This window comes from Symphalangus syndactylus, chromosome X (assembly GCF_028878055.3).
Source record: "Symphalangus syndactylus isolate Jambi chromosome X, NHGRI_mSymSyn1-v2.1_pri, whole genome shotgun sequence".
NCBI lineage: Eukaryota > Metazoa > Chordata > Mammalia > Primates > Hylobatidae > Symphalangus > Symphalangus syndactylus.
This window is the reverse complement of record NC_072447.2, coordinates 84355499-84383178: the sequence shown is the minus strand read 5'-3', so window position 1 is coordinate 84383178 and position 27680 is coordinate 84355499. Positions and strand designations below refer to the sequence as shown.

Sequence of the window (27680 nt, the reverse complement as noted above, 5' to 3'; positions counted from 1 at the left end):
AAGATAAGGTAAGAAACGTGGAAAAGCGTCTTTTTTTTTAACTAACGTACTAAATTTAAAGAGCTTGCTGGAAAGACATAAATCTCAGTTTTGTTAACTGTTTTATTTTAAGGCTCTGGGGCATGATAGAATTTTGCTTGGATGGGAAATAGTAGCATTGTGTTTACAGTTAAATAATTAGGATACAAATTATGTATGATAAAATATAAAAATGTCATAAGCCCTTAATCTCTTGGTATTTTAGTATCAGTGCAAGTCTTGGGTAAAATTTCACCTCACTTCTTCCTGGTGTAGATTAAACGAAAAAAAAAAAAACTTTACCTCACTGTCTAAAATTGACATGTCATATCATTAACTTATAAAGTCGTACTCCTTTACACACACATACACACACACCACTTTTGAAATGGAAACATACACTGAAATTTGCAGCTACCCCGTAGAATAATTTTTGGCACATAGTAGGCATTCAGTAAAGATTTGTTCGGTGAATGAATAAAGGCATTCTTTATCTCTCGTTTTTATTTGATCATTATCAAGTTGTTGATAAGGAGAAAAACGTGGCCATTTACAGATAAAGCATGCCTCATGAGCGAAATGTAAGTTTAATCATATTCTTTTGACAGTTTTAAGGATTCTAATCAAGGAAACCCTTTTAAGAAATTCTCATGTAGTTGAAATAGGTTTTAAAAATACCTATGCTCATCACTATCTATTTGAATGAAATCTGTGGTTAATTTATTTATAATGTAATGACTCCTTGATTAAGAAAAGTATATAATATATTTTGCTATACAAACAGAATGTATATAACCCACTTTTAAATGATGAGCAAGGTGGAAAATCTGTTCTTACTAGTAAGCAGAGCGATATATCAAATTCCTTTTGTGTTCTTTTGTTAAATTTTCAGGTGAGGGGAAGTGGCTTCGAAACATTGACTATTACCGTTTAGATGGTTCCACTACTGCACAGTCAAGGAAGAAGTGGGCTGAAGAATTTAATGATGAAACTAATGTGAGGTAGGAAAAATTTTCTGTATATATGGAAACATTAAAATAATTGATTTTAAAATTTACATGAAGTTCACTATGTTTATTGTGTATTTGAATGTTTTTAGCAAATGCAAGGTACAGTCAGGATGCAAAACAGTGTCATCACTCCCTACCCACTGAATTCACTTATGGAATCATATAATTTGTAGCCTTTTGAGTCTCACTTCTTTCACTTAGTGAGATTTATTTGAGAATCATTTACGTTGTTGCATATACCAATAATTTTTTAAAATTGTTGTATAGTCTTCCATGATAGGGATATATCACAGTTTGTTTAGCTACTTCCACTTGAGGGACATTTGAGTTGTTTCCAGGTTTTGGAATTAAAATCAAAGCTGCTCTAAGCTTTCATGTTCAAGTTTTTGTGTGAACATAAGTATTTACTTAAATGAAACAAAAGCCTAGGATTGTGATTGCTGGGTCATATAGTAAGTTTACATTTATCTTTTGTAAGAAACTATCAAGCAGTTTTCCAAAGTGACTGTACAATTTTGCATTCCCACCCCCAGTTGTGTGAGAGTTCCAGTTTCCTTACATTCTTGTCTGTAGGTGATATTGTCATTTTTTAAAAAAATTATTTTACTCATTCTAATGTATGTGTAATGGTATCTCTTGTGATTTTAATTTGCTATTCCCTAATGATAAATTATGTTGAGCATCTTTTCATGTGCTTATTGACCATTTTAATATCGTTAACTGTAGATACAAGGCAATTTGTGTGTGTATTGATATTGTTTTAAGCTGTTAGTAATTGACAAAATCAAGCTACATTTGGAAAGAAAAAGTTTTATATATAGACATATGTTGCTTAACAACCAGTATACATTCTGAGAAATGCATCATTAGGCAATTTTGTCACTATGCAAATATCATAGAGTGTACTGTACACCAGTAGGCTTTCTGTGATATAGCTTATTGCTCCTAGGCTGCAAAACTATACAGCATGTTACTGTACTGAATACTGTAGGCAATTGGAACACAATGATATTTGTGTATGTAACATATCTAAACAGAAAAGATACAGTAAAAATATGTATTATAATCTTATGAGATTGCCTTTGTACATGCTGTCTGTTATTGACCAAAACATTATGTGGCATATGACTATACATACATCTAAACATATGCACATACTCATACATATACACATACACAAATGTAAGCATGGCATTTAAGAAAAGGATAAAGGAGATGGGGTTAGTTTAATAGAAAGATGGCTGAAGTATGCCTTAATATTTTAAACTATGGAGAATATTATACTGTGTGTTTAAAACATGTTTTAATTTTAGCAGCATCATGAACTAGACCTAGGCTTAAGGCTAGAGAAATTTCAGTTACATTTTAGGAAGATTATTAATTATTGAAAACCTGTGGCCTAAGAGAGCTTACAAAGGGATGATTTGAGTATAGTTAAATTATAAATGTATATGATTGATTATATAACTGTTTAAAGAATACATTTTTATATACTGTGTTTTTCATGTTTAAACAAATTATTATTTGTGCATGAGTGTGAAGAAGTAATTTTATTGAGTAACTCAAATTTCTCAAACATAGTGTAAACCTTTGGCTTGCTAGGTTTCCCAAATTTTTAATACGACAATGGCATATAATCTTGTCACGTGACATTTATACTTGATGACTAGTAGGGAAAAACATTGAAATGTAGATATTGAGCTGTCAGCTTGGCTTACTCACTAGTGAATTACCCCTAAACATATGCCAAAAAGCATCTCATTCAAATTCATGCTTCAGGCATATACTGGTTGAGTATTTCTTATCCAAAATGCTTGGGGGTGCTAGGGACCAGAAGCATTTCAGATATGGGATTTTTTTCAGATTTTTGAATATATATATTATATTCTTACCTGTTGAGCATCCCAAATCTGAAAATCTAAAATCCAAAATCCCCCAATGAGCATTTTGTTCGAGTGTCATGTTGGCACTCAAAAAGTTTTGGAGTTTGGAGAATTTAGGATTTCAGACTTAACGGATTTGGGCTGTTCAACCTGTACATGCATATTATGGTTTTGGGGAGTTGCTCTTGAGTAGCTGAACCCATACACATGAAATCCACCAATGTTATGCTGTCTCTCAAAATCCACAAACAAACAGAAAATGAAACAGAAAACAAAATGAAAAGAGCAAGGAAAAAATCCACAAATGTTTTAGATTATATCTGTAAATTCTAATTTTTCATGACTCAGTAATTTTCAATAAGTAGGATATAAATATAATCCTTTTTTATGCCAAAGCAATCTGAAAGACACATTAAAATAAACTTTAAGATAATGACCATTTCTAACGTTGTTGTTTTGTGTGACCTGGAAGTAGTTTTCAGCAGTCTCAGAGTGCCTCATTAGCTTGGTACTATTTTTGGTTCGTTTCTCTTTTAATTTAGAAATGATTATAGATTCACCTGAACTTGCACGTACAGAGAGGTCCTGTGAACCCTTTACCTAATTTTCCCCAATGGTTAAATCTTATATACTTATATTTCAGTATCAAAACTGAGAAGTTGACAGTGTTTCAATGTTTGCATATATCTTTTTTCCACATATACACAATCAAGATGCAGAAATATTCCATCACCACAAAGCTCTCTCTCTCTCTCTCACTACCCTTTTATAGTCACACCCATTTTTACTGCCAACCTTGTCACTAACCTTAACCCCTGATAATGACTAATTTATGCTCCATCTCTATTATTTTGTCATATTAAGACTGTCATATAAATGGTATCATCCTCTATATGTGACCTCTTGAGATTGGCTTTTTTCACTCAGCATAATGCCCGTGAGTTCCATCCAAGTTGTCACATGTATCAATAGTTTGTTCCTTTTTATTACAGAGTAGTATTCGATGGGATGGATGTACCACAGATGTTTAATCATTCACTTATTGCAGGACATTTTCATTTTGTCCAGGTTTGGCTATTATAAATAAAGCTGCTGTGAACACTGTGTTCCAGCTTTTTGTGTGGACCTAAGTTTTCATTTCTCTAGGATAAATGTCCAGGTATGCTGTGGCTAGGTCATATGGTAAGTACTTTTTTAGGAAACTACCAAACTCTTATTTAGAATGGCTGTACTATTTTATAGTCCTACCAAGCAATGTGTGAGAGATCAAGTTTCTCTACATCCTCACCAGCATTTGGTATTATCACTATTTTTTATTTTAGGTGTTCTGATAGGTATGTAGTGGTATCTTATTGTGGTCTTAATTTGCAGTTCCCTGACAACCAGTTATATTGAACATCTTATGTGTTTATTTGCCATCAAATACTGTATATCCTCTTGGGTGAAAATCTCTTTATGTATTTTTGTCCATTTTCTTATTGCATTGCTTGTTTTTTTATTGTAGGGTTTTGAGAGTTCTTTATATAATCTAGATATGTGTCCTTTGTCAGATATATGGTTTGCAAATATTTCCTGCCAGTTTATGGCTTGTCTTTTCATCCCCTTCTTAGGGTCTTTCAGAGAACAAAGATTTTAATTTTGATGAAATCGAGTTTGTCAATGTTTGTTTCTTTGTTTTGATCATGATTCTGATGTCAAGTCTAAGAACTCTTCCTCAAAGCCCTAAGTCTTGAAGATTTTCTCCTGTGTTGTATTTTACAAGTTTTATAATTTTACCTTTTATGTTTAAGTCCATGTTGTATTGAGTTAATTTTTGTATAAGGCGTGAAGTTTAAAGGTTCATATTTTTGGCCGTGGATGTTCAATTGCTGCAGCATCATTTGTTGAAAAAAGCTATCTGTGGCAGTGCACAGTGGCTCATACTTGTAATCCTAGTGGTTTGGGAGGCTGAGCCCAGGAATTCAAGACCAGCCTGAGCATCATAGTGAGACCCTGTCTCTAAAAAAAAAAAATTACCCAGGCATGGTGATGCACGCCAGTAGTCCCAGCTACTCTGGAGGCTGATGTGGGAGGATCACTTGAGATCAGGAGGTCGAGGCTGCAGTGAGCCATGATTGTACCACTTCACTCCAGCCTGGGTAACAGAGGAAGACCCTGTCTCAGAAAAAAAAGAACAAAGAAAAAACCATCCTTCCTTTACTGAATTAGTTTTGCACCTTTGTGAAAAATCAGTTGGCTATACTTGTTTTGGGCTGTTTTTCAGTTTGCTATTCTATTCCTTTATTCCATATGTCTTTCTCTGCATCATTACTACATAGTCTTGATTACTGTAGCTGTGTACTAAGCCTTAATATCACATTGAATGATTCTTCCCACTTTGTTCTACCTTTCACAGATTGTTTTAGCTATTTTTATGTGAATTTTAGAATAATCTTGTCTAGATCTACAAAAGTTTTGCAATAATTTTAATAGGTATTGTATTGAGCCTGTTACTAATTTGTAGAGAACTGATATCATTTTTCAACTGTAATACTTTTAGCAGCAGAGAATTGATAACTGTATCGTTTTCTGATCAGTGAACACAGTGTATGTCTCCATTAGTTGATCTTTGATTTCTTCCATCAGTGTTTTGTAGTTTTCAGTATACAGGTCCTGTAGATCTTTTGTTAGATTTACACCCAGGTATTTCTCTTTTTTTGAGTTATTGTAAATGTTACTGTATTTTTAATTTTTGTTTCCATGTGTTCATTGCACAAATATAGAAATGCAATTGATTTTTGTGTTGATCTTTTGTCTGTAATCTTGCTGACTTTATTTGTTCTAGGAGTTTGTTTTATAGATTTCTTGGGATTTTCTAAGTAGACCATTGTACTATCCGCAAGTAGGGATAGTTTTATTTCTTTTATTATCTGTATGCCATTTGTTTCCTTTTCTTGTCTTACTACAAGAAAAGTCTCCAACTATAATTGTGAATTTGTCTGTTTCTCCTTTAAGTTATGTCAGGTTTTGCTTCTGATATTTTCAGCTCTGTTTATTATGCATGTTTAGTATTGCTATGTCCCTCCATATACCTCATACTGGTTAAAACTTAAGAGTAATATAGTTAGTAGCAGTGGTGAGAGTGGACATCCTTACCTTCTTCCTGATCTTAGGAGAAAAGCATTCTGTCTTCATTAAATATGATGTTAGCTGTAAGGTTGTTTTTTTGGGTGGGGGGGTTGTTTTTGTTTTTGTTTCTGTTTTTGTTTTGAGACAAGGTCTCTATCACCATGACTGGAGTTCTGTGGTGTGATCATACCTCACTGCAGCCTCGAACTCCTAGGTTCAAGGGATCCTCCTGCCTCAGCCTCTTTGAGTAGGAATGCACAGCCATGCTGTACTTTTCTTGTAATTACTCTTCATCAAATTGAGGTGGTTCCCCTCTATTCTTAATTTTCTCAGAGTTTTTATGACGAATGGGTGTTTACATTTGACAAATGCTTTTTCTGCCTCAGTTTGTATCATCTGTTTTTTCTTCTTAATCTGTTAATATGGTGTGCTATGTAGATTGGTTTTTGAATACTGAACCAAACTTTCATGCCTGGAATAAAACTCCACTTGATCGTGAGGATAATTCTTTTTATATAGTACTTGGTTCTGTTTGCTAATGTTTTGTTGAGAGATATTTATGAGAGTTACTGTTATATATTCAGTTGTTTTCGTGTTGCCGTTGTCTGGTTTTGGTATCAGGTTAATATCGACGTCATAAAATAAGTCAATAATTGTTTTCTCTTCTATTTTCTGACAAAGATTATGGGGATTTGTGTTAATCTTAAATGTTTGGTAAAATTTGCCAGTGAAACCAGTTCTGGTCTTGAAGATTTCTTTTTTTAGGAGTTTAAAAATCACTAATTAAATTTCCTCAGTAGTTTAAGGATTACTCAAGTGATCTATTTTATATTGAATGAGTTGTTGTAGTTTGTGCTTCTGTAAGAATTGGTTCATTTCATCGTAATTTCAAATATATGTGTAGAATTGTTCATAGCATTTTCTTAATATCCTTTTCATGTCTTTAGGGTCTATAGTGATAGCTTCTGTTTCACTTCTGATACTGGTAATTTGTGTGTTTTTATTAGTCTTGCTAGAGGTTTGTCAATTTCATTAATTGTTACAAATAACTAGTGTTATTCCCTTGATTTTCTTTTTCTTTTTTTTTTCCTATTTTAATTTCATCTTGCTTTTGGTTTGTTTTGCTCTTCTTCTTCTACCTTCTGGAGGTAGAAGCTTAGATTACTAATTTGATTTGAGACTTTTTTTCTTTTCTCATGTAAGCATTTAGTGTTATAAATTTCCCTTTCAGCACTGCTTTAGTTATACAAACTTTGATATGTTATATTTTCATTTAGTTGAGTATATTTTTATTTCAGAATTCATCTTTGGCTCAGCTAGAAGCATGTTGTTTAATTTCCATGCGTTTGGAGGTTCCCATTATTTTTCTGTTGTGGATTTCTAGTTTAATTCAATTATGTTCAGGAAATATAATCTGTATGATTTCAATTCTTTTAAGTTTGTTATGCTTTGTTTTATGTCCCAAGTAGACTGGCCCTTGAAGAGAATATGTACTCTGCTGTTGTTGGGTGGAGTGTTCTATAAATATTGATTAGATTTTGTTCTTCTATGAGGTTCTTGTATTCTTCTTTACTTTTGCTGATTTTTTTTGGCTATGTGGTTATCAGTTTTTGAGAGGAAGGTTGAAATCTCCAACTATAATTGTGGATTTTTCTGTTTCTCCTTCAGTTCTGTCAGGTTTTACTTCTGATATTTTCAGCTCTGTTGTTTATTATGCACGTTTAGTATTGCTGTGCCCCTCTCTATCCCTCATAATCTTCTTTGCTCCGAAATCTATTTTATCTGATACTAATATAACCACTCTTGTTTTATTTTGATTGGTGTTTGCATGGTATATAGTTTTTCATCCTTTTACCTCAACTCACCTGTGTTGTTGTATTTGAAATGAGTTTCTTGTAGACAGTATGTGGTTGGGTCATGTTTTTTGTTTTATTTTTTATCCACTTAATCTTTCTTTTAAATGGTGTATATAGACCGTTTATATTTAATGTAGGGCTTCAGTCTACCATTTTATCTTTTTGTTCAGTTTGTTCTCTTTCATTCTATTTTCTTTTGTTTGTGTCTACCATTTTATTTTTTTGTTCAATTTGTTCTCTTTCATTCTATTTTCTTTTGTTTATGATTTCTTTTTCCTCCCTTCCTGTGGGTTAGTTTTATATTTTTGAAATTCTATTTTGATTCATCTATTTTTTTTTTAGTGTTTCTCTTTGTATAGCTTTGATAGTGGTTGCTGTAGGTATTACATCATACATATACACACACTTATTACAGTCTACTGGTGTCATTTTGCCAGTTCAATTGATGTACAGAAACCTTACCTCTTTTTATTCTTTTGATTCCCTTTTTATAATATGACTGTCTCAAGTGTTTAACCATATCAGTCAGTGCAATCATTCTTTCTTCAACCATAGAATATAATTTAGAAAACACAACAGAAGGAAAGTGTTGTATTGACTCATATTTATTATTTGCTGTTACTTCTCCCTAATGTTTCAGTATTCCTTCTTTTATCATTTCCTTTGTATTTAGAGAACTTATTGTAGCCATTCCTTTTTTTTTTAAGCAGGGTCTTGCTCTGTCACCCAGGCTGGCATACAGTGGTGCAATTTCGGCTCACTGCAGCCTTGACCTCCCAGGCTTAAGCCATCCTCCCACCTCAGCGTCCCAAGTAGCTGGGACTACAGGTGCGCATCACCACACCTGGCTAATTTCTGTATTTTTTGTAGAGATGGGGTTGTACCATGTTGCCCAGGCTGGTCTTGAACTCCTGAGCTCAAGTGATCCACCTGCTTTGGCCTCCCAATGTGCTGGGATTACAGGCGTGAGCCACCATGCCTGGCCTAGCCATTCTTTAACAGCAAGTCTGCTGGCAACGAATGATTTCCCCTTCATTCTTGAATGGTATTTTAGCTGGATATAGAATTCTGGGTTGGCAATTCTTTCCTTTCAGTACTTGAAAAATATGTGTCACTACCTTCTTGTCTCCCTGGTTTCTTATGAGAAACCTGCTGTTTGAATTGTTTTTCCCCCCTTAGATAAGGTGTTGTTTCTCTCTTCTTTCAAGATTATTTTTCTGCATTTTCGGAAGGTGACTGATATATTTTGTCATGGATTTGTTTGGGTTTATCCTGTTTGTTGTTCATTCAACTACTTAAACCTGCAGGTTTATGTTTCTTAATACATTTTGGTAATTTTCAGTCATTATTTCTTTGAATTTCAGCCCCTCCGTCTTTCTCCTCTTCTTTTAGGACTCTAATGACAAAAATGTTAAATCTTTTGTTATAGTCCCATGGGTACATGAGTCTCTTTTCCATTCCATTTTTCTCTGTTGTTCAGATTAGGCCATTTCTGTTGTTTAGCCTTCAAAATCACCAAATCTTCTGTCCTCTGCTTTCTACTCAACTCATTCTGAGTTTTTAATTTCTGTTATATTTTTCAGTTCTAATTTTTTTTTTTTTTTTTTTGAGACACGGTCTCACTCTCGCCCAAGCTGGAGTGCAGTGGCAAGATTTCAGCTCACTGCACAATCCACCTTCCAGGTTCAAGCAATTCTCGTGCCTCAGCCACCGCAGTAGCTGGGATTACAGGCATGCACCACCACACCCAGCTAACTTTTGTAATTTTAGTACAGACGGGGTTTCACTATGTTGGCCAGACTGGTTTGGAACTCCTGACCTCAAGTAATCTGCGTGCCTTTGCCTCCCAACTTGCTGGGATTACAGGCCTGAGCTGCTGTGCCCAGCATAAAATTTTCATTTGGTTCTTTTTTTATGTCTTCTTGTTTCTTTGCTGAGACTATTTGTTTCATTTGTCTCAAGTATGTTAATAATTGCTTATGAGGCATTTTTATAATGACTACTTTAAAAATCCTTGTCAGACAGTTCTAACATTTATGTCATCTCAGTGTTGGTGTCTGTTGATTGTCTTTTCTCATTGGACTTGAGATTTTTCTGGTTCTTGTTATGAGAAAGTTCTTCTATTTAAACTGGGCATGTTGGTTACTATATCATGAGATGCTGGATTTTATTTAAATCTTTTGGGATAGTAGGCATCTTCTGACAAATGTTTTGGCAAAGCATGAGGCGCCCTGCCACATTGTTGCCAGTTCAGTCTCCTCACTAGGCCTCTACTGGTATTACCTTGGCTGGGTGGGGGGACAGAGGCTCAAGATTACCCGTTTACTTCTCTCCAGATGGCCTCCACCGACACCACAGGGGGTGACTCATTAGTTATTATTGGATGGTGGTATAATTCCAGTAGGAAGGGAAAGGGTTTTCTTGTAACTGCTGGGTGTGGGTGGATGTATTGTTTCCCTACATGGTCTTCATTGACACTGTTGGGCCACAGGGAAGACCTTGTTAAATCAGACTTCTCTGACCCCACCCTGGTAGTGCCTTGTTACAACTTGGTTATGGTAGAAGGGTGAGGATTCAGCTGCATTTTTTGCTGTACTGTTTGGTTGGAATTGAGTGGTTATCCTAACATTTTCTGTCTTGCTATGCTGCCCCTTTCCTGGTCCTTTGGCTGGAGGGTAGGCTTTTCTTGGAGATTTTTTTGACAGCACCTTCTGGAGTTCTTCAGCAACCAATCTAGGATACATGAGGCAGAAACAAAGTCTGTAACAGCTGGGCTCGGTGGCTCACACCTGTAATCCCAGCATTTTGGGAAGTGAGGCAGGAGGATCACTTGAGCCCAGGAGTTGAAGACCAGTCTGGGCAACATAGTGAGACCCTTTCTCTACAAAAAAATTTGAAAATTAGCTGGGTGCATTAGTGCATTTCTGTAGTCCCAGCTACTTGGGAGGCTGAGGTGGGAGGAGTGCTTGAGCCCAGCAAGTCAAGGCTGCAGTGAGCTGTGATCATGCCATTGCACTCCAGTGTGGGTGACAATTCAAGACCCTGTCTCAAAAAAAAACAAGATTTTAAAAATAAAAAGGTAGCCCATGAAACTCAGTACCACATTATCCTTTATATCCTGAGGGCCCTACCCATCTGCCTCATCCTTCTCACTTTTCAGAGCTGCCTTCTGTTCCTTGTATATATACAAGATTGGTAATTTGGGCTTCATTAAAATTAAGGACTTCTGTTCACCAAAGGTGTGATAGTTAATTTTATGTGTCAGTTTGACTGTGCTAAGAGATGCCCATGCAGCTGATAAAACACTTCTGGATATGTCTGTGAGGGTGCTCCTGAAAGGATATTTGAATTAGTAGACTGAGTAAAGAAGATTGCCCTCATCAGTGTGAGTGGGCATCATCCTACCCATTGAGGGCCTGAATAGACCAAAAATGCAGAAGAAAGGCAAATTTGCTCTCTCTTTCTTTGAACTGGGACATCCATCTTATCGAGCCCTTGGAGACTGATAATCATGGTTCTTCAGCCTTCAGACTCAGACAGACTAGGACTTATACCAACTGCCCCCACCCACAACTCTACCCCCTGATTTTCAGGCCTTTGAACTGGGACCAGGATTTATACGATTAGCTCCCTGGTTTTACAGCTTGTGAACAGCACATTGTAGCACTTCACAGCTTCCATAATCACAGTGAGGCTAATCCCGTAATATGTCTACACACACACACACACACACACGCACATACACACACACAAGTTCTTAACTCCTTTTGGTTCTGTTTCTCTGGAAAACCCTGACTAATACAAACGTCATTTCACATTAAGAGTGTAAAGGCAAGCCATGAAGTTGAAGAAGCTATTTCCAATATGTAGATCTAAAAAGGTCTCATCCAGGATATATAAAGGACTCTTAAAAATCAATTGGATAAACTAGACAACCCAATAGAAAAATGGGCAAAAACTTGAACAGGACTTTACAAAAGATGATATCTGAATGGCCAATAAATGTATGAAAGCATGGTGATCCTTATTAATTATCAGAGAAATTCAAGTTAAAAATGGTTTTGACAAAAGATGCAAAAGCAATTAAATGAAGAGAGCATAGCCTTTTCAAAAACTGGTATTGAAACAATTAGACTTTCATAGGCCAAAAACAAACCTTTACTTAAGCCTTACCCATATTTTAAAAAATCAAGTCAAAAGGAATCATAAATCTAAATGTAAAACTATTATACTTGTATAAGAAAACAGAAGAAAGTCTTCTGCATCTAGGGTTAGTCAGAGTTCTTAGTCATGATGCCAAAGGCATATAATCCATTAATTAAAAAATCAATAATTGGACTTAATCAAAAATAAAAACTTTTGTCTGTGAAAGACTCTTAGGGAAAGGAAAAGACAACTTACAGACTTGGAGAAAATATTTGCAATTTGCATATTTAACAAAGGACTCATTCAGAATGTATAAAGAACTCAGAAAGGAAACAACCCAGTTAGTAAATGGGCAAAGGACTTGAACTGACACTTCTCTGAAGAAGGCTATGCATGTCAAATAAGCATATGAAAAAATAGCATCACTAGCCATTATGGAAGTGTAATTCAGGTGAGTCTAGTGGCTCAGGCCTGCAATCCCAGGGCTTTGGGAGGCTGAAGTGGGAGGATCACTTGAGGCCATAGGTTCAAGACCAGCCTGGGCAACATGGTGAAAATCTGTCTCTACAAAAAATTAAATACAATTAGCTGGGCATGGTGGCACATGTCTATAGTCATAACTACTTAGGAGGCTGAGGAAGGAGGATCACTTGAGCTCAGGAATTCGAGGTTGCAGTGAGCTATGATTGTGCCACTGCACTCCAACCTTGGAGACAGAGTGAGATCTTGTCTCTAAAAAAGAAAGAAAATGTAATTTAAAACCACATGAGTTGTCACTTCACACCTATCAGCATGGCTAAAATAAAAAAGTGACAGCATTAAATGCTTGTGAGGATATAGAGAAACTAGATCTATCCTGCATTACTAGGGGGAATATAAAATAACCATTCTGGGAAACAATTTGGCAGTTTAAAAAAAAAAAACTAAACAACTAAACATAATAACCTTGCAGTTACACTCTCAGAAATGTATCCGATGGAAATGAAAACACTTTCACATAAAAACTTAAACACAAATGTTCACAGCAGCTTTTATTTAGAATGCTCCTCAACTAGAAACAACCAAATGTTATTTAACATGTGAATGGATAAACAAATTGTGGTATATCTATATAATGGAATGCTGCTCAGCTTACTGATCCAAGCAACAACTTATATGGATCTCATGCTGACTGGAAAATGCCATTCTTGATTTGACAGAAGTATAATGATAGAGAACAGATCTGTAGTTGACAGGGTTTAGGGTTAGGGGAAGGGCATGAATATGAAGGGATAACACAAGGAAGGTGTTTTTTTGTGATGATAGAGCAGTTCTGTATCCTGCTTTGGTAATGGTTACATGATTCTACATGCATGATAAAATTTTGTAGAACTATATACAACAAACAAAAAACTGATGAAACCCAAATGAGCTCTATACTTGAATTCATACCAACATCAATTTCCTGGTTTTGACACTGTATTATTGTTATATAAGTTGTAGATTACCATTGGAAGCTGAGAGTGAAGGATATATGGGAGCTCAGCTGCTGTAATTTTTGTGAACCTTAAACTGTTTTTGAAAGGTTATAATAAAAACAAAAAGATAGTACCATGAGTTGTCAAGGACCTGAACAACTGGAAGCCTCATATAATGCTGGTGGGAATATGAATTGGAATAACTACTTTATAGAATAATTTGTTCAGTTTAACAGTGCATGTAAATACCCTATGACTCAGCAATTCCACTCTTAGATATGTACCTGACAGAAATGCTTTTATCAAAAGACGTGTATAAGATGGTTTATAGGAGCATTATGCAAATAATGCTTTATATTTTAATTATGTTTGTTTTGAGCGTATACTTTAATACTAATACTTAGTATTAAGAATATCCAAAAAATGTATTGGGTAGTTTATCTCAATATGGACTTGCATATTGAAGTTCTTTAAGGTTTCACGTGTGTTGTGTGTGTGTGTATGTATGTATGTATGTGTGTTTTTTAACCTACATAGTTTGTACCATTCTATATGCTTGATTCTTTTTTATAGCTCTATGCCATCTTTTGCTTATGTAGGATAGATATTAATAACTGGAATAACTTTGGACCAGCATTTACCCATATACCTTCAAGTATGTCCTCTAATTAAAGATGCTACAGTTTATTCTCTGTAATGAGTATGTGTTATAGAGGTATAAAGATGAAACTTGTCATCGTAATCCCACTGACCACAGAAAACCACTATTAACATTGTGTGTATATGCTTTGTTTTTAATGCATTTGCAATTGTATTTAGTAAGGCTCTATATTCTGCTTTTCTTCTACATAACATAGTATTTTGGATTTTTAATGGTAACATAGCCAGAGTGTAATTTCCTTCTCTATGTTATACATATTGTTTAATTTTCAACCTTATGCTACTATAAAATAACACTGTGATAAATACATTTTCTTCAAAATTGGTCAACTTTTGTGATAATTTCTATAGTCTATATTCATAGATGTGTGGTAGCTCCAAATTGACATAAAGCATAAATTTAATATCTATTTATTTTATACCAGAATTTTTCTTTAGTATATAATATGATTGGTAAACTAAATTGTAAACTTTTTCCCATCATTTAAATTTAGAGTTTCTTTGCATTCTAGTGTATAATGAATGCTATAAATGTAATTAGTATGGCATTTTAGTCATTAATTTTCTTTCATGAAAGAAAAGAAAGACATTTTGTGTTGATTATTGAGAGCTTATTATATTCCAGGGATTTTTGTCACTCTGTAAGTTACCAGCAATAAGCAAATTATTAAATAAATTATTGTACAATCATCCAATGAAATACTATGCAGCTACCAAGCATGATGTTTACTAAGAAATTTGGGGAAATGTTCATAATACATATTGTATATACAGATATTATCCTGACTGCAAAATTTGAAAAGTATATATTTAGAAAAAAAGAAACCTATAGGAAATATATCATGATTTGAATGGAGGTTGTTTCTGGGGAGTGGAACTGAGTAATTCTTTTCCTTAGAGTTGTTTTTATTTTCAAAAAGTGTTTATCCAATCTTTTTCAAATTAAGTTTTCATTAATATCAAAGTAATATATTTACATATTTTTAAAAAACAGATAGTTTTACAAGGCTTCAAATAAAAACCAGTCCCGTGACCAAACCTCTTTCTACCTGTGATTTCTACTTTCTGGAGGTAACCAATTTCAACTCTTGGCAATTCTTACCTACTTACATACATCTTTTCTAAAGTGTAAGGTAGTAATTTACCACCAGCACATGTACACTTTTCCTCATTCGTTTTCCCAGTATAATTTTTCATAATATTTGCCTAAATTAATTTGCAGTGTTTTCTTTATTGTGGCTATGTAAATATTTGTAAGCCACTTGAGTACTGTGATTGTTTTTCCTTTTTTGTGTACTCGTTTATTATATTTTGCTGAAGTATTGATTTGTTTTTACCATTTGCTTAGTTTTCTATATACCTATCACCAATTCATTCCTAAATTATACTGTAGAAATATTGTAAATCCTGGCCAGGCATGGTAGCACACATCTGTAATCCCAGCACTTTGGGAGGCCGAGGTGGGCAGATTACCTTAGGTCAGGAGTTCAAGACCAGCCTGGCCAACATGGTGAAACCCTATCTCTACTAAAAATACAAAAATTAACCAGGCACGGTGGTGTTCCTGTAATCCCAGCTGCTCAGTAGGATGAGGCAGGAGAATCGCTTGAACCTGGGAGGCAGAGGTTGCAGTGAGTCGAGATTGTGCCATTGCACTCCCGCCTGGGTGACAGAGCAAGTCTCCGTCTCAAAAAAAAAAAAGAAAGAAAGAAACATTATAAATGCTTGTGTTCCAACAAATCAGGTAATCTGTCAGTTTCTCTTTTTTTTTTATGACACACCCTTCCTGGAGCCCTGTGTCTGTCTTCTTGCTCCTGTTTTATCTACCTCAGTACCTTGCATCTGTCTAACGCCTCTCCTTACATTCATTATGCTGTATTATAAATGTTGAGTCACCCCTACATATTCACCTACTTTTGCATTTTCCTTCATTTTGATGTACTTAGTGCCCCTAACTGTAACCAATACAATATAGACTTTCAAGTTATATATAAATTCTCTAAATTTATTCAGAAATCTGTAAATAAAACCTTGACTACATTGTAAATATTTGATTTTTCATTTCATCTTTATTCTTAAATCAGACTATTTTATTTTCCAACAATAGGATTCTTCCTGGGCATATGTATTATCATCCTGACTCCTTAGATAATATATTATTTTCTTCAGTAAGTAAGAAATGAATTCTCTGAACTCTTAATAGTTAAAAAAAACTGCCTAAGTATCAAAAAGTCATATTGTAATTAAAATATTTGTAAAGTACTAATTACTGAAGCATTTATTCTATATTTTCATTTTCAGAGGGCGATTATTCATCATTTCTACTAAAGCAGGATCTCTAGGAATTAATCTGGTAGCTGCTAATCGAGTAATTATATTCGACGCTTCTTGGAATCCATCTTATGACATCCAGAGTATATTCAGAGTTTATCGCTTTGGACAAACTAAGCCTGTTTATGTATATAGGTTCTTAGCTCAGGTAGGTTTATAATTCTCTTTTTCATATTGAAAGTTCATGTGAAACTGATAATATTTTAGAGATATGGAACATATGTGTATTACAGAGAGGGAAACAAAGTTGGAAATACCATTTCTGTACATAAAGCAGCAGAAGTCAGTTTTGGCTTTTCTTGATTTTCTGTTTTGTAGTGTATCCATTTCTGTAATGTCATCTTTCTCAGGTTGAGATTGTTTTGCATGAGTAAACAGATCTAGCAGATGCTACCCACAGCAGATGCAACCCCTCTCAACCTGCCTCCAAATCTGGGCTTCTCAACCAGGGACTGGATTTTTTTTGGTAGATCCTTGCTTATTTGATCTTCTTTAGTACATAAGTTGATTGACAACTTTATGTAAACTCTTTCCTGTTATTTATTTATTTATTCAATTTTCTTTTATTTTTTTCTTTCCTGTTAAGTTTAAAACTTCTGTACATTCTCATTTATAATGTAATTTTTATTATATTTAGTGCACATTTAATATAATATAATGTATACATTTAATTAATGTAGTTTATATGTAATGGATATGGTATTTTATATTTGTTTTCTGTCTTGAAATTATAGAAAATAAAACGATATAAAGGCATTTTATGGTGTTTGTTGATAGCTTATTATATTACATTGAAAAGGAATCAAACTACTCTCTTGCATTCTAACTTCAATATTTACCTAAATGTTTTTTTGTGTCCGTCCCTTTATTTCTGTTTACTCTGGTATCTGCCTGCTGTTCTCCTTCTACAGAGTACAGAAATAAATAAAGCAACACATGAATGCATTTTGGTCAGTTAATATAGAATAATTATCAGTAATGTAATTTTATTTGTTATGGTAAACTATGCTAAACAGATGAAATCTTTCATGAATTAAGCAAAATTGCTGATGAGTTTTTCTTTATGGCAATATACTACCATGAAGTTTTACCATTTCATATTAACCAGTAACCGTATTTATCCTTGATTAAGTTTCATGCTTGCAAAATTTTATTTTTTTGTATCTTCTTCCTTCTTTTTACAAAGGGAACCATGGAAGATAAGATTTATGATCGGCAAGTAACTAAGCAGTCACTGTCTTTTCGAGTTGTTGATCAGCAGCAGGTGGAGCGTCATTTTACTATGAATGAGCTTACTGAACTTTATACTTTTGAGCCAGACTTATTAGATGACCCTAATTCAGAAAAGAAGAAGAAGAGGGATACTCCCATGCTGCCAAAGGTAAGCATATTTAGATTATTGGCTTAACAAACCAACGTGGACTAAGGAAATTTTACTACTAATATGAAAGTTAGTCATTTGATTAAGGCTATATTTCAGAATTTTTCAAGGATAATAAAATGATATTTAGTGAATTTTGTCTAGAAAATTATAAATGATAGGGTGCTTGATCAGTTCTCCATATAGCACCACAAAAAGATAGTATATTCCAAAACACATATTTTATGCCACATATATCTAATTAGCATATTTTCTAATAATACTTTACACTTCAACTTTTATAAGAAGTAGCAGACAAATTTTCCAATTAGAAAAGGGGAAATTACTTCGAATTTATTCATATGGTGAATTTCGGGTTGCAGGAAACCAGTTCATTTTATAAACGTGTGTTATTTGCTGACTTTGAGAGGTATACTGTGAGAGAATACTAAGAAAAACAAGACATTGTTCAGATTATCTCCCTCAATCCAGCAGCAGCTGAAAAGCAGATAGTCTTGTTTTCATTTTCAAGATGAGGAAATTGAGGTTCAGAGAGGTTAGGTAACTTACCCAAGTTTACACACCATATTGTAAAGCTGGCCTTCAAATCATATCTGACCAACTCAAAAGCATTACTCTTAATCATTATAATTTTTTGTCCTCCAAATGGAGATTAGAAAATTATTTTCAAATACAAGAAACAAAGCAGAGGACCTGGGATTTCCAGAATTGAATGACATTTAGGATGCTTTATTTTAGTTTAAATAAATCTGGACTTCAAAATATAGAATGCTTTCAGTCAGTAATATTGTGTGATATAACTGTTAAGATGGTATAATATAGTCAGTTTAGCCTATGTCTTGTGGAGGTTAAATATTCCTCAAATTTATGGAAAACTTTACGGTTTACAAAGGCCTGTTTCATACATTATCTCAGGAAGCTGAGACTTAGAGTTTGTGATTACACAAGGGTACGTGACCAGTGTTACAGCTAGAATTTGAACCCAGTAGTTTTCTTTCTGTTTTCTCCCCTCCTTCTCTCTCCCTCACCCCGGCCTCCCTCTTCCCCTCTCTCCCTCTCCCTCTCCCCCTCTCTCCCTCTCCCTCTCCCTCTCCCTCTCCCTCTCCCTCTCCCTCTCCCTCTCCTTCTACCTCTTTTTGACACAGTCTCACTGTGTTGCCCAGGCTGGAGTGCAGTGGCGCAATCTCAGCTCACTGCAACCTCCACCTCCCGAGTTCAAGCGATTCTCCTGCCTCAGCCTCCCAAGTAGCTAGGACTATAGGCGCCTGCCACCACGCCCAGCAACTTTTTTTTCTATTTTTAGTAGAGATGGGGTTTCACCATGTTGGCCAGGTTGGTCTTGAACTCCTGACCTCGTGATCCACCCACCTCAGCCTCCCAAAGTGCTGGGATTACAGGTGTGAGCCACCACGCCTGGTCCTTTTTTTTTTTCTTTTTTACTTTCAGTTCTGTTATACATGTGCTGAACATGCAGTTTGTTACATAGGTATACATGTGCCATGGTGGTTTGCTGCACCTATCAACCCATCATCTAGGTTTTAAGCCCTGCATACATTAGGTATTTGTCCTAATGTTCTCCTTCCCCTTTCCCCCCACCCCCTGACAAGCCCCAGTGTGTGATGTGACCCTCCCCTTGTCCATGTGTTCTCATTGTTCAACTCCCACTTACGAGTGAGAACATGCGGTGTTTGGTTTTCTGTTCTTGTGTTAGGTTGCTGAGGATGATGGTTTCCAGCTTCATCCATGTCCTTGCAAAGGACTCGAACTCGTTCTTTTTATGGCTGCATAGTATTCCTTGGTGTGTATGTGCCACATTTTCTTTATCCAGTCTGTCACTGATGGGCTTTTGGGTTGGTTCCAGGTCTTTGCTATTGTAAATAGTGCTGTGATAAACATATGTGTGCATGTGTCTTTATAGTAGAATGATTTATAATCCTTTGGGTATATACCCAGTAATGAGATTGCTGAGTCAAATGGTATTTCTGGTTCTAGATCCTTGAGGAATCGCCACACTGTCTTCCGCAGTGGTTGAACTAATTTACACTCCCAACAGTGTAAAAGTGTTCCTATTTCTCCACATCCTCACCAGCATCTGTTGTTTCCTGACTTTTTTAATGATGGTTATTCTAACTGGCGTGAGATGGCATCTCATTGTGAACCCAGTCATTTTCAAACTGTGTTACAAGGGACCCCAGGAGATGCTTTAGGGACTGCTACCATGTGGCTAAGCAAGTACAGAGGGGCCAGGCAATGAACACTCTGATCCCGACATCCCATTTCAGTCAGAGCCCCTCTTTTATCTTTTTAATGTATTGGACTTCAACATAAGATTTAATTCAAAGAGAGGACGTGCCTGCTTTTTTAAAAAAAGTTTTTAAAACACAATGCCATGTTGCCTTTCTATCACAGTAACTAAAAACTGTGAGAGATCTATAAAGGAAGTACAATCAGATACCTGAAGGAGCTGATAATCCGGTTGGAGAGAAAAAAGTAACATTCTTAAAAGGGAAAGAATGAAGTGCTGATGTGACTGGTTCTGAGTATCTTTGCTTATAATAGGGGAAGGATGGAGGATTCAGATACAATTTTGATGGGAGAAAAATCAGACTTGATTGGCCTATAAAAGATGGTTAGTATTTAATTGGATAAACGGAAGAATCAAGTGTGAATGAGAGATTGAACGGTTTGGGCAAAGGGACAGAGGTAAGAATTTATGTACCAGGCTTAAGGGATGATGAAATTGGCCTGGCATTGATGAAGAGTGGAGGTTAGATAAGTAGGAAAACCATGAAGGCAAATGGAGGCATTGTGCTTTAAAATAATGTTTACTATAAGTTCTTGAATGGGGCTGTTGTATGATGAATCTGGACTTTTAGAAAGTTAGCCTGGAGTGATTATTGTGGGCTCGATCAGACATTTCATGAAAATAAATGGTAGAACTCAACTGATAATAGACTAGCTTTTAAAAGGATAGGCAGCGAAAATGGTTTTTTTTTCTTTGAGACAGAGTCTTGCTCTGTTGCCCAGGCTGGAGTGCAGCGGCGTGATCTCGGCTCACTGCAGCCTCCGCCTCCTGGGTTCAAATGATTCTTGTGCCTCAGCCTCCCAAGTAGCTGAGATTATAGACATGTGCCACCACACCCAGCTAATTTTTATATTTTTAGTAGAGATGGGGTTTCACCATGTTGGCCAGGCTGATCTCAAACTCCCGACCTCAGATGATTCACCTGCCTCGGCCTCCCAAAATGCTGGGATTGCAGGTGTGAGCTACTTTGCCCAGCCGAAAAATTTTATCTTAAATAATAAAGCTTAGTTATTCATTCATTGATTTAAACATTTTGGGGTGCCTATGATATGCCAATTGTACTGGTCTCTAAGGATACACTGATAAATAAGTCTAGGATTCAGTTCCCAAGAAGCTATAGTCTTAAAAGCTTACCTTAAGCAAGTAATATATTAAGAGTTACAGATCCTATAATAGAAATCTGTGCAGGTGCCAAGGAAGGAATATTCATTTCTTTCTTGGAAAGTTGGGGATGGATATCGATATGCTTGAACAGATGTTGAAAGTAGAACTGGGTAACTGTTTGCATTGCTAAGAGGGCAAAGAGCAAAAGGCCCTTCAAGACGGGGAATAGAAAAAAAGAAGCACATGCATAACATGGCATGATAAGTTTGAAGAACCTCAAGTAGTTAAAAATAAATAAGAGTATAAGGAGATAGTGGTAGAGTAAGGGTGAGTGTGGGAAGAGGTAAAAGTAAAGACTGGAAAGGTAGGTGGGAATCAAATCATAGAAATTAGTTTGTACGTTGTGTTACAGGTTGTGGTATCTATTTAACAATTTTAAGCAAGAGACTACCATCACATTTTCATTTTAGAAAAAAATCATTTTATGTATCAGTGTGGAGGATGGATCAGAGAAAAGAAAATAGATATTAAGATACTCGTTAGGATGCTACTAAAATGATTCAGGTGGGAGAGGTAATACAGGCCTGAAATGAGATGTTAGCAATGGAGACAGAGAAGAAGTACTGGGCGTAATGTAGATACTCAGTAATTATTAATGTTCCCTTGATTTATAATTAGAATTTCATGTAACATTGCCACTAGTTTAATAGAATTTGAAAATTGGTCATCTGAAATGGGTACATTTTGATATTCATGGCAAGGGATTTCTTGGTACGTTTTGATATTCATGGTGAGGGATTTTTTGGTGTTTGAAGCTGCTTTTATTCAAGGTATTTTGAAGATGGTTCCTGTTATTATAGTACAATTGCAAACACCTTCCTTTTTCTCCATGATTTTTAAGATGAAAGACTGCTCAAAATGATACGTTTTCATCCTTGCAATTGCTGTTATCTAAGTAATAATTAAGTTCCATGCTTTTATGAGGTTTTTTTGTCTTTTGGTAGTCCCAAAAGCACTTCTTTTTAACTTACTTGATATGTGATTACTATATCTCTTTCTGCTTCATCACTTCCTCTTTAGGTCATTATTACTTAATTCCTGTTCCTCCATTTCTCTTCCTGTTCAGTTTTTACTTCTCTACTTCTAATTTGATTTAATACCTCAGACTTAATTAGCCACCTGACTATTTTTCTTGTCTTTGTACCTCTTTAAAGGCAAGAATTGCATTCTGTGCTTCCTTCACTATCCTTAGTGAATAATGCAATGCTTGGCACTTTATTATTATTATACTTTAAGTTCTAGGGTACATGTGCACAACATGCAGGTTTGTTACATATGTATACGTGTGCCATGTTGGTGTGCTGCACCCAATAACTCGTCGTTTAGATTAGGTATATCTCCTAATGCTATCCCTCCCCCCTCCCCCGACCCCACGACAGGCCCTGGTATGTGATGTTCCCCTTCCTGTGTCCAAGTGTTCTCATTGTTCAATTCCCATCTATGAGTGAGAACATGTGGTGTTTGGTTTTCTATCCTTGTGATAGTTTGCTGAGAATGATGATTTCCAGCTCCATCCATGTCCCTGCAAAGGACATGAACTCATCCTTTTTTATGGCTGCATAGTATTCCATGGTGTATATGTGCCACATTTTCTTAATCCGGTCTATCATTGGTGGGCATTTGGGTTGGTTCCAAGTCTTTGCTATTGTGAATAGTAAACATACATGCGTATGTGTCTTTATAGCAGCATGATTTATAATCCTTTGGGTATATACCCAGTAATGGGATGGCTGGGTCAAATGGTATTTCTGGTTCTAGATCCTTGAGGAATCACCACACTGACTTCCACAATGGTTGAACTAGATTAGAGTCCCACCAACAGTGTAAAAGTGTTCCTATTTCTCCACATCCTCTCCAGCACCTGTCTTTTTAATGATGGCCATTCTAACTGGTGTGAGATGGTATCTCATTGTGGTTTTGATTTGCATTTCTCTGATGACCAGTGATGATGAGCATTTTTTCATGTGTTTTTTGACTGCATAAATGTCTTCTTTTGAGAAGTGTCTGTTCATATCCTTCACTCTCTTGTTGATGGGGTTGTTTGTTTTTTTTCTTGTAAATTTGTTTGAGTTCTTTGTAGAATCTGGATATTAGCCCTTTGTCAGATGAGTAGATTGCAAAAATTTTCTCCCATTCTGTAGGTTGCCTGTTCACTCTGATGGTAGTTTCTTTTGCTGTGCAGAAGCTCTTTAGTTTAATTAGATCCCATTTGTCAATTTTGGCTTTTGTTGCCATTGCTTTTGGTGTTTTAGACATGAAGTCCTTGCCCATGCCTATGTCCTGAATGGTATTGCCTAGATTTTCTTTTAGGGATTTTATGGTTTTAGGTCTACCATTTAAGTCTTTAATCCATCTTGAATTAATTTTTGTATAAGGTGTAAGGAAGGGATCCAGTTTCACCTTTCTACATCTGGCTAGCCAGTTTTCCCAGTGCACCATTTATTAAATAGGGAATCGTTTCCCCATTTCTTGTTTTTGTCAGGTTTGTCAAAGATCAGATGGTTGTAGATGTGTGGTATTGTTTCCGAGGGCTCTATTCTGTTCCATTGGTCTATATCTCTGTTTTGGTACCAGTACCATGCTGTTTTGGTTACTGTAGCCTTGTAGTATAGTTTGAAGTCAGGTAGCATGATGCCTCCAGCTCTGTTCTTTTAGCTTAGGATTGACTTGGCAATGCGGGCTCTTTTTTGGTTCCATATGAACTTTAAAGTAGTTTTTTCCAATTCTGTGAAGAAAGTCATTGGTAGCTTGGTGGGGATGGCATTGAATCTATAAATTACCTTGGGCAGTATGGCCATTTTCACGATATTGATTATTCCTATCCATGAGCATGGCATGTTTTTGCATTTGTTTGTGTCCTCTTTTATTTCATTCAGCAGTGGTTTGTAGTTCTCCTTGAAGAGGTCCTTCACGTCCCTTGTAAGTTGGATTCCTAGGTATTTTATTCTCTTTGAAGCAACTGTGAATGGGGGTTCACTCATGATTTGGCTCTCTGTTTGTCTGTTATTGGTGTATAGGAATGCTTGTGATTTTTGCACATTGATGTTGTATCCTGAGACTTTGCTGAAGTTGCTTATCAGCTTAAGGAGATTTTGGGCTGAGACGATGGGGTTTTCTAGAAATACAATCATGTCATTTGCAAACAGGGACAATTTGACTTCCTCTTTTCCTAATTGAATACCCTTTATTTCTTTCTCCTGCCTGATTGCCCTGACCAGAACTTCCAACACTATGTTGAATAGGAGTGGTGAGAGAGGGCATCCCTGTCTTGTGCCAGTTTTCAAAGGGAATGCTTCCAGTTTTTGCCCATTCAGTATGATCTTGGCTGTGGGTTTGTCATAAATAGCTCTTATTATTTTGAGGTACGTCCCATTAATACCTAATTTATTGAGAGTTTTTAGCATGAAGGGCTGTTGAATTTTGTCAAAGGCCTTTCCTGCATCTATTGAGATAATCATGTGGTTTTTGTCTTTGGTTCTGTTTATATGCTGGATTATGTTTATTGATTTGCGTATGTTGAACCAGCCTTGCATCCCAGGGATGAAGCCCACTTGATCATGGTGGATAATTGCTTGGCACTTTTATCTAGACTTTTTTGAAATTCTAGTTGCCTTTATAGTGTTCCTTAGTGATCCATATATCATTGCAAAGCAGTGTCGGAATTAGACTTACTTTTCAAGCAGTAAAATTGAGATGAAGATTGGTTAGTCTGTCATAGTGGGTTTGTGGAAGGAAGAGAATTGGAGCTTTAATTTGTATCTTCAGTTATATGCTGAATTTGCTATCTTAGTCGGCTTCATTCACCACTCTACTCGTTACTTTATTATTTTTATTTTATTTCATTTCATTTCATTTTATTTCATTTCATTTTATTTTTGAGACAAGATCTCGTTCTTTTGCCTAGGCTGGTCCTGAACTCCTGGCATCATGTGATCCTCCTGCCTCGGCCTCCCAAAGTGTTAGGATTACAGGCATGAGCCACTACGCCTGTCCACTTTATTATTTTAAATCCCCTCATTGGATTCTTACTGTTGCTGCTTTTCCCTTTTGGAAATATAATAGCCTTGACGTCCTATGAACCTATTTTTTAATAAGTTGATTTAAGGGCCTCCTGAATCATCTCTACCAAGTATCTGTGCATCTTTTTAGTTGTTCAGGGTAATGTTTCTCAGCCATTTTGAAACTGTAGCATGATCTAGACTTATAAGTAGTTTAACACAAGTTTCTAGGAATATCGATTCGTTAACTTATTCTTAATGGCTTGTGTTTAAAATGTTAAATTAATAGCTAACCTCTGTTAACGTTTATGTAAATGTTAAATTGATAGCTAACCTGTTAACATTTATGTAAATTATGTTAGAGAAAGTACCTTTTCTGGTAATAAACTTACTAATTATACAGATATCAGAGATGAAAATTTTGGTCAAGATCATGTTTTATTTTATTTTGAGATAGTCTCACTCTGTCGCCCAGGCTGGAGTGCAGTGCTGCAATCTCAGCTCACTGCAACCTCCCCCTCTGGGGTTCAAGTGATTCTTGTGCCTCAGCCACCTGAGTAGCTGGGATTACAGGCATGTGCCACCACGCTTGGCTAATTTTTGTATTTTTCATAGAGATGGGCTTTCTCCATGTTGGCCAGGCTGGTCTCAAACTCCTGGCCTCAAGTGATCGACCCACCTCGGCCTCCCAAAGTGCTGGGATTACAGGCATGAGTCACCACCTGCAGCCAATGTTGTATTTTATAATATGCTTAAGTGGGTGTTACGTTCCTCTTAAGTACAGTATACACAGCCTACTTTGTACCTTTTATTAAGAAAACAAAAGCCAGTAAAACTGGCATAGAAATTTTTTTATACTTCCCTTTTCCAGCACTGGACTACGTATGTCTTTTTAAATGTGGACTACTTGATGATTACAGGGAGAACAAAATGGGGATTTAAATTAAAGTATCTTAAGTGAGGCTTTAGGTTTGTTTTCTCTACGCTGAATTTGTGTGCAGTGTTCTCCCCTTTCTTTAGTCCTGTATTCAAACTTTAATACTTCAAAGCATAATTTACTGGACATAGATGTTATTGTACAGTTTTATTAGCCGGCAGATGGTAATACAAGGTTTCACCTTAGTCATTCTTAATACCAGTGTGAAATACATTCCATTAAAATAATTTGATGTAAAGTATGAAATAGCTAATCCACCTATTTCAGGAACTTTCTGTTAACCTGCATACATTTACTTTTGAGAATAAAGGTTCAAAATAACACATTTAATTGTAGAGCAAGTGTTAGTAGCCTTTGGGGTATGAACCACATGGTGGTATGTGAACCTAATATTTGTTGTCATATACTTCTAGGAAGCCATGCTCATAATTGAAGCATATATGGGGTTTGATGTCATTGTCTCCTACTTCTTTGCCTTTTTTAATCACAGGTTTAGGGTTTTTTTGTTTAATAAAACAAGTTTGAATATTATTCCTATCTTTGTATTTACTAGTATAAAGTGATTGTTATTCATCTGAATATGAATAGACCACCAGAAAAAATAACAGGCATCAGAAAAATTGTTTGAATTCTACCATTTCTTTGCAGATTACAAGTGTCCTATTCGTTTTTTGTTGGGGTGGTTGATGCCAAGTAAAAAGAGCAGCTTGTTTAAGCCCTCTCCTAAGTAACTTGCCAACCACCCTTTTCAGATGTAATCTTAGGCAAACCATGTAAGCTTTCTAAGCCTCGTTTTTCTGAAGAAGATAAGAATAGTGCTGGTACTTCTCTCGCAAAGGAGGTAATTCATGTAAACATACTACCTAGTGCATAGTAAGTGTTCAAATGTTAGCTGTTGTTTTTGTTTCCATAATTGTTATTAATATTACCATTATAGTAGGATCATTTCTCTGAAATACTTACGGACTTACATTTTTGGAATTTCAGAGGAGTCATGTGAGGTCCTGATCCTGAGTGGAAAATTAATCTTGATATATGACAGATCAGTAGAAAACTAAAAACATTTAGGAGCCAGAGGAGATCATCTCAGCTAAGCTGCAGAAGACATAGGTATTTGAGGCTTGCATTCCCTCAGAGATCAATTGTAATCAGGAAAGAATATAATATTTATTAGATATTGATCTTCACTTTCAATAAAGTTAGCATGCAGTTGACAAAGAACATTGAAAGGGTTTTTTTTTCTTAAATAATATAGGCAACTTTAGAATAAAGTCTACCTTATAGCCAGCTGATGCTTCTGTAGTAATTTTCAAAAGTAAAGAGATGCTTCTATTTTCCCTCCACAAACTACACAATAAATACTTGTTAACAGACTGACCATACTTTATTTATAGTGCTGTTTTATCTTATTTTTTATTGTACCACC

At 35.7% G+C, this 27680-nt stretch overlaps 1 protein-coding gene across 9 annotated transcripts in view; it reads left to right on the top strand.

The window, feature by feature from the left end:
• ATRX (ATRX chromatin remodeler) overlaps positions 1 to 27680 on the top strand; it is a 295245-nt gene that overhangs the window by 225864 nt on the left and 41701 nt on the right. For all 9 annotated transcript variants that reach the window (XM_055268557.2, XM_055268552.2, XM_055268555.2 and 6 more), the window contains 3 exons: positions 911 to 1019; positions 16440 to 16617; positions 17656 to 17850. In XM_055268557.2, coding sequence (XP_055124532.1) covers positions 911 to 1019; positions 16440 to 16617; positions 17656 to 17850 — 482 coding nt within the window. The remainder of the gene's footprint in view (positions 1 to 910; positions 1020 to 16439; positions 16618 to 17655; positions 17851 to 27680) is intronic.